The 13,144-nt window shown below is 45.2% G+C and overlaps 1 protein-coding gene across 1 annotated transcript in view; it reads right to left on the reverse strand.

Moving 5' to 3' along the window:
* FOXJ3 (forkhead box J3) overlaps positions 1–13,144 on the reverse strand; it is a 170,170-nt gene that overhangs the window by 14,795 nt on the left and 142,231 nt on the right. The window contains exons 9-11 of the mRNA XM_088453966.1: positions 11,440–11,901; positions 8,398–8,487; positions 2,539–2,730 (exon numbers count right to left, since the gene is read on the reverse strand). Of these exons, the coding sequence (XP_088310092.1) occupies positions 2,539–2,730; positions 8,398–8,487; positions 11,440–11,901 (744 nt within the window). The remainder of the gene's footprint in view (positions 1–2,538; positions 2,731–8,397; positions 8,488–11,439; positions 11,902–13,144) is intronic.

A 13,144-nucleotide genomic window follows, 5' to 3' on the forward strand; every position in this document is an offset into this window, starting at 1 on the left:
TATAACTGTTAATTTTTTTTTTTTTTTTGTCCTTAGAACCTACCCCAGAGGGTTGTTGTGTTTTGTTTTGTTTTTTCTCTCCCTCTTTCGTCTTTTCTCTCTTTTTCTGTCTCTCTCATTTTCTATCCGATTATAATATAAAATTGATCATATTATTGTCAGGGTTTTTTTTTAATAGACCTGATATTGGTTTTGTCTACGTTTTTTATTATTGAGTTTTCTATTTGTCTTGGTCTTCATTGTATTCTATGATCTTAATAAAATTTACATAAAAAAAAAAAAAAAAAGAAACCAGGCGTTTTGGCAGCTGGACCTTTTTACTTGGCGTATGAGTTCAGAAAGCTGTGAGGAAATTCTGCCAAAAAACACTTTGTCGTTTAAAGAGTTGCTCTTTTGCCTTAGGAATGGACTCATTGCATCTTCCATTAGAAGAATAGATTTGACAGCCCTCACTAGTGCAGGTACGTTCAATTTAGAATTAAGCTCCTCTTCCCCCGAGGGGGACTTCCTGAGAGAGAGATCTGCATCTTCTGACTCCCCAGACGATACCTCAGAATCTGAGAACTGTGAGGATAATACAGCACGTTTAGTAGTTTTACTGGATAAGGGCCTCTCATTTTGCAACATTTGTTGAAATGCTGTAGAAGTAGACGCTAGACTCTGCATTGAGGTAGAGAGCATGTCTACCCATGGAGGAGGCATAGGAGTTACTGGTATCGGTGGGTGTACTTGTTAAGGCAATCCCATAGGGGGACTGCTAGGCGGTCTGCAATATTTGCCAACACCTGAGCAGGGGCTGGAGGGGCTGACTGGCGTGGGGCAGTATAACAAGATGCACATAGACCATCTTGAATTAAATACTCCTGGGTTAATCCTGCTGAACAGGACCTGTAAGAGACCAGTATAGGAGCATCGGCCTGCTTGTTACCTTTGCCTTTACTAGACATAGCTGCAAGGATAGTATAACACATCAATATGGCAGTGAGAAGTGTGCAACACACGCAGCATGTGACAGCCTTTACAAATACAGGTAGATCTGAAGTACAGTGTACCCCCCTATACACCAGTATCCCAGGATTATTGTGAAAGAATGGGAAAGGTAAAAGCTGACAGTAGAGAGAAAATACAGACAGCAGTGCTAGCACAAGTCACATACAATGCAGAGTAGAAAATATAACTGCAATGGTCACTAGATTCAACTACACAGACCACAGTGGCTGGAAGGAAATAGCGCTGTATAACCTGGCTCCTAGGAGAGGTATACAGGGAGACTGGACCCATCGTTACCGGAGACCTGTAGCTGCTTTGAAGAAAATGGCCGCTGAGAGTCTCTGAGGGGGCGGAGAGTGAAGGAGGAGCAGCTCAGGGGCGGCAAGGCCGCAGAGGAATGGTGCCCTGAGCTGGGAGAGGGGCTGCAGGGAGAGAGCTAACCTCCCCTATGCCGATATGAACCACTGGGTCCCTGTCCTCTATTTATGCCCTGCGCCTGTATAATTTTATGCCCTGGTGGTATAGTGGAGTCCTGGGCAAACTGGTGTCTACATCAGCACCGCCGGTCTGTCTCCTGAGACCAGAGGTAATGGTGCATACATACGGTCAGATGAACGATGAAATGATTTGAACGATTTTACCAACGATTTGAACGATTTTAGACTGTATTAAAATTAATGGAATTGTCCAAATCTGCCTGCAAACCCATCAGATGTCAGATATCGTTATCAGACAAGCGGGAACGCGCATCGTTCATCGTTGCAGGCTCAAATGTCAGATTTTCTTTCAGATATGAACGATTTTTAAAATCGTTATCGTTCAGATCTGACAGAAAATCTGACTGTGTGTATGCACCATTAGACTGCGCATAGACGCGGATTCCCGCGAGCGGGAACCCGCCTTACCTGTCCCGTGTCCCGGCTGCAGTCTGGGGTCCTCACGTGGAGCTATGCTAGCCAGGCACCCCGATGCCCTGCCGCAAGTACCAAGCCTGGGGCTGGAATTGCAGCACCGCGGAGGGGTGAAGCAGCAACACTGGCATCCAGAGACTGCCTAGAGCTGCCTGCTCTTCAGTAAAACGGAATAAAAGAAAACAAAGCTTGGGCTGCTTAAAAGCCCCATTGTGTAAACGGTGATCAAGCTCCTGCCGAACATGAACGACAAACTGAATTGCCTCAGTCTGTGGGCGGGGTATTTGGGGGAAGCACAGGAGCATCCTGGGACAAAAAAGCTTTAACTGATGGTGTCCAGTCCTCCTAACCACCACCTATACCCCACTGTCTCACCTGTGGAGCCCTATGGACCCTGAACAAGAAAATATATTTTTTTACCCAAAATAGACAATTATTTTCATTTATGCAACACAAAAGAAGAAAAAGATGGTTAGTGACCCATTAAAGTGCTATGACAGCTCTTCAGCCAGGATTGAATCTGAATGTCGCCATTGGTGCTAAACCTGCTTCAGATTTCCTTTCACAACGACTAGTAATACAGTATACAATTATTTATTCCCACACCCCACAAAAAAACCCCACACATTTATAATACCTGTTCCGAGATGCTGCGTGGGTTTGGTGTTATGCATGTTGCCATGGCATACAGGTGACTGTACATTGCTCTGTGGATGGATAAACCCAGTGTGATTGAAGAACTCACTGAGGGAGGAGCACAGGTCTGCAAGCTGAACTTGATCGAGTGACCAATTCTTAAGATCAGCTTGTCTCATACTTTCCATCAAACCTGGGTAAGGAGAAAAATTAGTGTTCAAAACTAAATTTTAGGTATTGGATATATGAACATAATTTCCTATAGTGGTGACATTACATTGACAAGCTAGCATATCCCTGAACAGGAACCTCACTTCATTATTGTTTTGCTGGCAAACTTTTACAAGTCCAGCCTGTGGCATTAACGAATGCTGCCTCCACTTTGCTCCTCACACAATTGGACGGACCACTGTGTCACGACCCTGTCTGGTTTTAACCTTTTGCATGTTTGAATTTCCACTGCCAGCTGGCTCCATGGATCTGTGTGTGTGATTGCCTGGAGGATCTGCTCTGGTCATGCTGGCTGCTACACTTCTCTGTGTGCATTCCCTTCTGAGCCTCCTCTGTCTGTGAGCACTGCTAGCCCTGATTGGAGTCACAGGTGTGGTTCTGATTCTCAGTGCTGCAGAGATGAATACTCCCTCTGCATGTTGTGCCTTCCACCACTCAGAATGCTACTGCCAGACCACCTGTCCGTATCCACCAATTGCTGCCAGACCCAGGGTATATATATCCTCCCCTGATAGCATTCTGGGCCTGAACATCTCATTTTCCCGTGGTGTATGGTTCGTGCTGTTTCTGTATACAAATGTTTCCCTGACTCCTGCTGACAGCAACCCCATGCGCATCCAGAAAACCTGTTACAGCTATACCTGGCAATCCAGTAAACCTGCTGGTAGCAACCCCCCCAGTGCATCCAAAAAACCTGCTACAGCTATACCTGGCAATCCAGTAAACATGCTGACAGCAACCCCCGGTGCATCTTGAAAACCTGCTACAGCAATACCTGGCATCCAGACACCTTGTTACAGCAATACCTGGCTTGTGCTCTGCTGCTAGCCTTACTCCTGGTTGGTCCCTGGCACCCTGTAAACCTGCATCATGTCACCCTGCCTTGCTTCCTGCTGTGGATCAACTCCTGCTCCTTTTACCTACCTACTACCTCCCTGAACCTAAATCCCAAACCTACCCATTCCTTCCTGAACCTGTAATTCCCAATTATCCAATCCAGCCTGCACCTGAGTTCCAACCTTTGTCACAGCATTTCCGGATCACCCTGTTTAACCCTCGTCTCAGCATTACCTGATTTCCCTTCAGCCATTGTCACGTTAATCCAGTCCAGAGTAAAGTTCCTGTCATATCAGTTTTATCCACGTAGATCCAGTCCAGAGTCAAGTTCCTAGTTCATCAGTTCAACTCAACAAGTCTTCCTGCCGGTCCCAGTCCGGTTCTTCCACGTTCTTGTCATCTATCATCAAAGGCAGTTTTCACTGCTACACAAATCTTGCAAATAGAGCTATTTACGTCACCTGTGGTTAGTCATGCCGGTCTCCGTTGAATCCCGATCACCACCTGAGACAGGTATCTCGCAGACAACATTTGTGACAGAATGTTCAGGCCCAATGATGGTGGCGGATCAAGCACCTAATAAGGGACTAGATGCTTTCCGTAACCTGGTCACTCGCTTGGATTCACAGGAGGCCGTACAGCATCAAGTGCTACAGCTTTTGCAAATCCTGAATAACCGGCTAGATGTTACCCAAACCTTACCTGAACCCCTAACTACCTTCCATCAACTGCTGGAACAGCTTCAGGCTCTACTCAGCAAAATTTTTCAGATCATTCCTGAATTTCTTAGAGCTACCTCTGTCTCAACTGGAGCCTCTGCCTTGGAATCCCTAAAAAACAAGGATTCTTCCGAACCAAGTAATCTCAGACATCGTAGTTACCCACGCCCCAAGCTTTCTGTGGCCGAACGCCAGCGGCGCAAAGATTTACAGCTCTGCCTCTATTGTGGGAGTTCTGACCACTTCATTAAAGACTGTTCCCTTTGCAACTCCAGCAGTGGTTCCAAGTGTCAAAGTCTCAGTGCCCGTTCCAGTCCCAGCCCGGATTCTGCCCGTTCCGGTCCCAGCCCGGATTCTGCCCGTCCCAACAGGGGACTCCAGTCAGCAGCCCCAGGAGGGGTCTCAAGTCTCGTGCCCCAGGAGGGGGTCTCAAGTCTCGTGCCCCAGGAGGGGGTCTCAAGTCTCGTGCCCCAGGAGGGGGTCTCAAGTTCCAGTTACCAGGGAGAAGTGTCTTGTACTACAAAATCTGATCATGATTCCTGTTCAGCGTCTCCTGCAAATATCGTTCCAGAAGATGACAATCTCTGTAGTCTGTTCTCAGCTTTGATTGTTGATGCTACTGTCTCTAGCTCCCCAGGACTGCTTCCAGTTCCATCAATTGGTCCGAATTCCGAACATCTGTCAGCTTCAGTTATTTCGACTCCTCATCAATCGGAGCATCCTCAAGTTTCCTCCAGCCAGGCACCTGAAAGAGCTCCACAATCCTTGAACACACAGGATTCGTCGGATACTCCACCAAGCATTTATTTTGATGGGGACTTATCTCAATACTATGCTTTAATAAAGCAATACTCCGCCATTATGGAAGCAGATCCAACTAGTGGTATCAATCCTACCAACATCGCTAGGTTCCATCTTGTTTCCTTTAGTAGCAAAGCGTTAGACTGGGCCAATCCTATCATCGAGTCCAATGATCCAATGCTTCTAAATATAAAGACTTTCAGTGAAGCTGTTATCAAAGAATTTAGTCCTAACCCTGTAAAAAAAATTCTAGCGAAGTTCCCAGTTCCAAAATATTGTCCAAACAGTCTGTTTCTGCTGCCAAGAATTTGTCCTCCACTTCCCTGAAGTCCAAACAAGGTCAAGTTTTCAAGGGCCAACGTGCTGAATTTGAAGCATCCAAGGAAAGTGGCAATATAGAATCAGCATCACCTCCTTGTCCTATTCATACTACGGTACCTCCGAAAACACCATCAAAATGGGTCATGTTTCGCGTAGTTCCTCCCAGGAGTCCTATCAATGTTCAAGTCCTACTAAGCTTTCCATTTTACCTTTAGATACTGACTCGGAGTCTGAACTCGATCCTGCATATGATAATTCTCCATTCCCTGAAAACCATCTGTCATTTGACCCTGTCCTTTTCAGTCATGTATTTCCACAGGAGTTACCAGAGATCCCATGTCCGTTGGTTGGCACAAAACGTTCTCGCAGCAGAAAGAAGAATCAACGAAGGTTTTGAACTATCTCCTTTGTAGACTTTCCACTCCAAGTACCCAACAAATTGAGAATTGGGAAGATGTCTGAAGAAAGTTTTCCTTGGTGTCCGGAATCAACCCATAAAGAGGGGGTTACTGTCACGACCCTGTCTGGTTTTTACCTGTTGACTTTCCACTGCCAGCTGGCTCCATGGATCTGTGTGTGTGATTGCCTGGAGGATCTGCTCTGGTCATGCTGGCTGCTACACTTCTGTGTGCATTCCCTTCCACACTGATTGTCCACCTGAGCCTCCTCTGACTGTGAGCATTGCTAGCCCTGATTGGAGTCACATGTGTGGTTCTGATTCTCAGTGCTGCAGAGATGAATACTCCCTCTGCATGTTGTGCCTTCCACCACTCAGAATGCTACTGCCAGATCACCTGTCCGTATCCACCAATTGCTGCCAAACCCAGGGTATATATTTCCTCCCCTGATAGCATTCTGGACCTGAACATCTCGTATTCCCGTGGTGTATGGTTCGTGCTGTTTCTGTATACAAATGTATCCCTGACACCTGCTGACAGCAACCCCATGCGCATCCAGAAAACCTGTTACAGCTATACCTGGCAATCCAGTAAACCTGCTGGCAGCAACCCCCCGGTGCATCCTGAAAACCTGCTACAGCTATACCTGGCAATCCAGTAAACCTGCTGACAGCAACCCCTGGTGCATCCCGAAAACCTGCTACAGCAATACCTGGCATCCAGATGCCCTGTTACAGCAATACCTGGCCTGTGCTCTGCTGCTAGCCTTACTCCTGGTTGGTCCCTGGCACCCTGTAAACCTGCATCGTGTCACCCTGCCTTGCTTCCTGCTGTGGATCAACTCCTGCTCCTTTTACCTACCTACTACCTCCCTGAACCTAAATCCCAAACCTACCCATTCCTTCCTGAACCTGTAATTCCCAATTATCCAATCCAGCCTGCACCTGAGTTCCAACCTTTGTCACAGCATTTCCGGATCACCCTGTTTAACCCTCGTCTCAGCATTACCTGATTTCCCTTCAGCCATTGTCACGTTGTTCCAGTCCAGAGTCAAGTTCCTGTCATATCTGTTTTATCCATGTTGTTCCAGTCCAGAGTCAAGTTCCAAGCTCATCAGTTCAAGCCACGTAGTTCCAGTCCAGAGTCAAGTTCCTAGTTCATCAGTTCAACTCAACAAGTATTCCTGCCGGTCCCAGTCCTGTTCCTCCACATTTCTGTCATCTATCATCAAAGGCAGTTTTCACTGCTATTTACGTCACCTGTGGTTAGTCATGCCGGTCTCCGTTGAATCCCGATCACCACCTGAGACAGGTAACTCGCAGACACCATTTGTGACACACTGCTTCCGACAAGATAAGCACACTCATCTCCTGAAACACTTTGCGCTGCTGTGAACATTTTGGTGATGCAATTGGCTACAGGTTCTATGTCCTCCCACTTCAATACTGGAGGCAACCAGAGGCAGATCCTAACTTAAGGAAAATATTGTGCAAATGTGCCTATTTATCAGATGTAAAATTATTTTACGTCTACATTCTGATTACATTTCATAATTCTCTCCCATTCACAACACAGTAACAGAACATGTTTAACTCCTCCTGTGGCACTAGACCGGATTTGGAGACCTGTACTATATGTCAAGCAAAGTAAATTTCTTCCGAGCAGTATTTTTTTTTAGATTACATGTACATTCCTGTCTTGAAAGAAAAGCAAATGGTTGCACTGAGCCAAAATAGAGAAACTGCAGAGGTTTTACATTAACAAAAAAGAAAAATCACAAGTGGAGTTTTGTATCAAACATAAATCAGCAGCGGAAGTGAGGAGAAATATATATGTAATATACATGCTCAATATACAGATGTCAACCTCTGTGCTTCTGTATGTTTTATGCAAGCTGCCAGGTCCTGTTCTTCAAAGTCTGCCAAATCTCAAAGAAAGTGCAGCGAACACAATAGCTAATTCCTGGAAATATTCCCCGGATGCAGAGATGAGGGGGAAATAAATTGCACCCTAGTTTAGATTATAAATGGACAAGAGAATCATAGTAAAATGCAGTGGGGGCCATTTTGTGAGTTGAATCAAGCCAGTGATATCACTAAAGGTCACATTGGAGGCAGCCATTTTGTGTGTGCTGATATAGTATTCATGATAATGCACCTTAAAAATTCACTAAGAATCAACGTCATCACTAAGGCTCACATTGTAAGTAGCCGTTTTGTGTGAGGTAAACCAATATTCATGATTATGCATCTTAAAAATTCACTAGGGACATCTCACATTGGAGGCAGCCATTTTGTTTACTATGCAAATATTCATAGGAAAGCACTAGGAAGCCATGACATCAGAGATACTTCAGTATTTTCAGAACAAAAAATGGTTCACCACACAAAATGGCAGGTAACTGGCTTACTTTAAAAAACTGTTAAAGTCACAAAGGGCAACACATTTATTTAATGTGCATGTGTTTCATAAAAAAGCTACCGTGACAGATACAAGATAAAAAATGTATGTAAAGACGCAATCAATGTAAAAATTCAGTATCAACATATGTACCCTGGAACTGGGAGAGATCCACATCAGACCAGTTGGCACTGCTGGCAATACGGCAGCTTTCTTTGAGCATGTCTAGAGTGGAGTACCAGTCTGGAAGAAAGACCAGAACTTAGTAACTGCAGTCATACATCATCCATTCACTTTACTTATCAAGCAACTTAATACAGCTTCTGTAGAAATGCATCAGTAAAGAAGCAAAGCTTTCTGCTGTGCTCCCACATCTAAGAGGAGCATTGTTCAGCTGTCATTGCTTGGTAATGCCATGAACAGATCTGTTACCTGTGCACAAAACCTTTTTACTACACTCAATGGGCCAGATTCAGAGTTAAACGTAAAGAGGCTGCACTACCCCATTCAGCAGCTGTTGAAAGCAGTAGTCACCATCACCAGCTGACACTTACACCACTCCTATTCTTGGTGCAGGAGATTCAACTGAAATAAGCCAGAGCTCTAAGTACGCACAACTCATAATGGTCCACAATTCCATCTACACACCCATGGCAAACTTACTCTACGTGTGAATGCCCCCTTTGCCGCAGTAACTTAGTCGCAAACGCAGGTAAGACAGAGATCCGTATGACTTCAGATGACCCTAAGTTGTGTATGCAAGGACCAACGCATTCAATGTTTTCTGAAACTCACTAGGTAACGTACACAGATGGGTTTGTGTGCAACTCTGAATCTGGCCCTATATGGATACAAACCTGCTTGTAACCAGTGTACAGTTTATCTTTATTATACTATAATAATAATAATTATTATTATAATAATGGATCATAAGACCTATACATTTATACAGTATAATTATCTAAAATGAAAAGCCCTGTGATGTTGCTGGTTGTGCCACTCTGTGGTTTTCACCAAAGCTTTCATATCATCTAGCTCTAGACAATGTACACAATGAAATCTGCAAGGGGACAGGTACAAACTAATAAAGTAGCCTGACGGTGGACATTCCTTTATTGAAGATATGAATATCATCAGCGATCAGTTTCATATGCAAGCATTAGACAAACTGTGGCTCTTATATAGGAGTTGAACTGCAACACCCAGCATGCTCACAAACGGTGTCCACCATCAACCGTAAGCCGCTCGTTGCCTCTGACCATACAGTGGATTCAGTCATACTGTAGGTAATTTTTTGGGAAAGCAGTTTTGCAACAAGCAGTTGTGTAGCTATGTAAAACATTTCATCCTGTTGAACAGATTTCAAGATCATGGTTTGTATCAGACTAAGGACGTGATTCAGACCTGCTCGCTAGGATGCGATCGCTCGTAGCTGGCCGATATTTGCATTCTGTGCATGCGTATGCATCACAATGCGCGTGCGCGAACCACTGTGACAGACCGGGAAGCGCTCGCTTGCCCAGCATAGACAGCCCAGCAGAGTGAGTGACAGGAGAAGCCGTTTGTGGGTGGTGACAGGGGTTGGCCACTAGAAACGGGGGAGTGGAGGTGTGAACGCAGGCGTTCCTGTGTGTCAACGCAGTTTCATTGGCGTGCATAATTAACAGGTAGCATCATTGTACACGTCACCTGGTTGTATTTCACACTGAAGTGATCGCAGTGCTTGCGGCCAGGTATAGTCAACTTTAAACGCTGCGAGCACATCCGATGGTGCTCGATGTACAAATGTTTTCATGCTCTTCCTGGAGATGACGTGCGCAAGTGGGCGTCTTATGAATGGCTGGTGGGCATCTACATACATAAAGTGATTGCTCGCCAAGACATAGTCGGCGTGCTAATGCCTTGCTGTGCGAGCGCTGGATTTGCATACGCTGGGAGCGAGCGACTGCATCTAGCGAGTGGCTATGATTCAGGCCCATTGTCATACTCACAATTAAATAGGGGCAATGCACAGAAACTAAAAACCCAAGACACCATTAAAAAATTTCACACATAAATTGATATCCCAAAACTAACTGTCAAACCGGCAAAAAAAATTAAAATTACTACTGACAGAAAATATTAAGAAAATGTCTACATAAAAAATATGGATTACATTTTACAGAACCACTAAAAATATAACTGTAGCTGCTGTAACACATGGTATAGACATCTATATCTCAATCATGCAGCCTTACTGAAAATACAGATGTGCCCTTATACACCCAGCCTCAATACGCCACGTGGCGTGAGACACCTGGCAGGAGTGAGCTGCCAAGTCCTGTGCCACTCTGCTTGCGCTGAGCGTAATTCACTCGGAAATTCGTCTTAGTCGCAAAGCGATGCGAGTTAGAGGCATCAGGAGACTCCACTGATTTGTGACACTTGTATATCTGTGTGCGACTGAATCTGTAAATGAAACACAACGGAACTTGGCGTGAAAATAAAGTCACAGCTGCTGCATCGTAGCACTTTGTATACAGATGCAGACTCAGTATCACACAAATATACAAGTGATGCATATTAATCAGTGCAGTCTCCTGGTGCATCATAGTCACATTGCAATTCGACAGACGGATTTCTGGACAAAAAAAAAATCCACAAAGGCTGCTCGAGGCAAGCAGAGTTGCAAGAGTCCTGGCACGCCGAGAGGGGCTGTTTGGTGTGCCTATAGCAATAGTGTATGAGGACACATCTGTTTAATGAAAGAAGTTGTTACATTATAAAGTCTGTCCTAGGCATTAGAAATGCATTATTACAGAAGGGGAACACTGTTGCTTTCTGTTTTATAGGAGGACCCATTAGTGTATGTTCAAAAACACATCACCATTGCAGTGGAGACTTATTATTAACATATGTAAACACATTGCACTCTGTGAAAATGCACGTTATAAACTGCATATTAACTCCATGTGACCTACAATCTCTAGCTGCAATGTACAGATAATTATGGCACACACATCAATGCCAAGAAAACCAAGAGCAGAAGAGCAGGTGAGCAATGAAGGGCTACGAGGACTGAATGCTGAACACAGAATGACAAACTAAATAAAACTGGAGTACACACACCAAGATGTAGAGTCATCTCTAATAAAAATGATGAAAGCATATGTAAATAGGCACTTGCTAAACTCTGCTGGATGTACCAACACTTACCTGTACTGCAGGGCAATGACTGCTGTGAGAGAGAAGTCTGATGTGCTAGAGACTGGTGCTGATGGTTAGGGTGGTGCTGTATGTGCTGGTGCTGTACAGGATGGGGCGCAGGGTGCTGTGCTTGATGCTGTGAATGTTGTGTAGGACGTTGCTGCTGATGCTGCGGTTGATGTGGAGATTGTTGGTGACAGTGAGATGTGTGCTGTTGAGGGTGCTGGTGATGTACTACAGTGTGATGAATGTGGGGGGACTGCTGGGATTGCTGTGTGTGTAGTGGAGTGTGAGACATGTGAACCTGACCCATAGTGTCACCTACAGATGTGCCAAGATTACTTGCATGGCTATTTGTTAGGTTATTTTGGCTACCGTGTTGCTGAGAACTCATTGTGTTAGTAGGGGAGTGCTGATATGAGCAAGGTGAATGTGTTTGCTGGGAGGGTTCCGATTGGAGATTCATCAATCCTGAAACACAAAGAGCATAGTTACTTTCACTACCATGTTCTATGACTAGTGGATTGTAAAACAGTGCTAACCATGTTCCATAGTAACAGTGCTGCTCTGAGGACTGCCTCAGTGTGTTACTCCAGGAAAAGAAAGGAAAAGATAGCTCTGGGATAAATGGCAAACACTGTACTGTACACATCCATTTAAATGGTTGTGATGAGACGACATCTTAATGCTGGTTTAGTATCCACTTTTTTTTTTGTACAAACTGTCTTTAATTAAGTTAGGACAATGCAGTCATGACTCTGTGGAGTACATGGTTACCATATTATGCAGCCAGATTGCCATAGGACTGAGCCACAATGTGTGTTGGTCATAGGTTGTCAAGTGTAATTTACCCTAACACTGGCATAAATCCTGTCAACACAAGCTAAAGCCTATTTGAAAATAACCTGAGGATAAAACAAGCCAACAATGCAAGTAGAACCATTTTACATCAAACACCCCATCTCTCTTCAGTTAATGTGCAATCCATACATAACATAACATAACAGGACAGTCACTGCTGTGGTAGTTGCAGGAGTATATCTGTCTAGTCTGTGTGTGTCCCCTAAGAATATCAATAACAATTATTTGGACTAGTTCTTCAAAAAAACCTGTTTGGATTTTAGAAAGGTCGAATGGGGCACTCAGGTGCTGCCAGACTGCTGGCAAAATGAAAATTGTAGTTCTGATAGTTAGGAAGATAGGGGAGCATCATAGGCGAAACTAAGGGGTGGTCCGGGGGTGCACCGGACCACCCATTAGCCTCTGGTGCGGATTCAAAATTTTTTATATGTAATTAATGGGCACCGCCACCTGGTCAGTAACGCGTTACCTCCGCGTCTAACCAGGAGGACCTTCCCCAGATCCGCCTCCCCCGCATCGGCACCAATAGGATCAGTCATCTGATCCTGCTGATGCACAAGTGCGCGGTGACGTCATGACGTCGGGCCGTGCGCGATCACATTCTTGTGAGAACTGGAGCAGCGGAGTTGCAATGGCAGCCCAAACCACTCAGGACCGGCATCATGGTCCCGGCCGGATACTTGGGGGGGGGCACCTCCCACGCTCTGCCTACCTACTCCAATGGCCGGACATTCGGGGGTCCTGCGGCCGCCCGCTACTACCCCCAGAGGCTGCCTGGACGCGGCGCTGAGAGTGTGGGCATCAGCAGCATCTTCTACGTTGTCTGTCCTGGAGAAAGCTGAGCAGAGCATCA

This window comes from Taudactylus pleione, unplaced genomic scaffold (assembly GCF_031769625.1).
Source record: "Taudactylus pleione unplaced genomic scaffold, aTauple2 ptg000604l, whole genome shotgun sequence".
Classification (NCBI taxonomy): domain Eukaryota; kingdom Metazoa; phylum Chordata; class Amphibia; order Anura; family Myobatrachidae; genus Taudactylus; species Taudactylus pleione.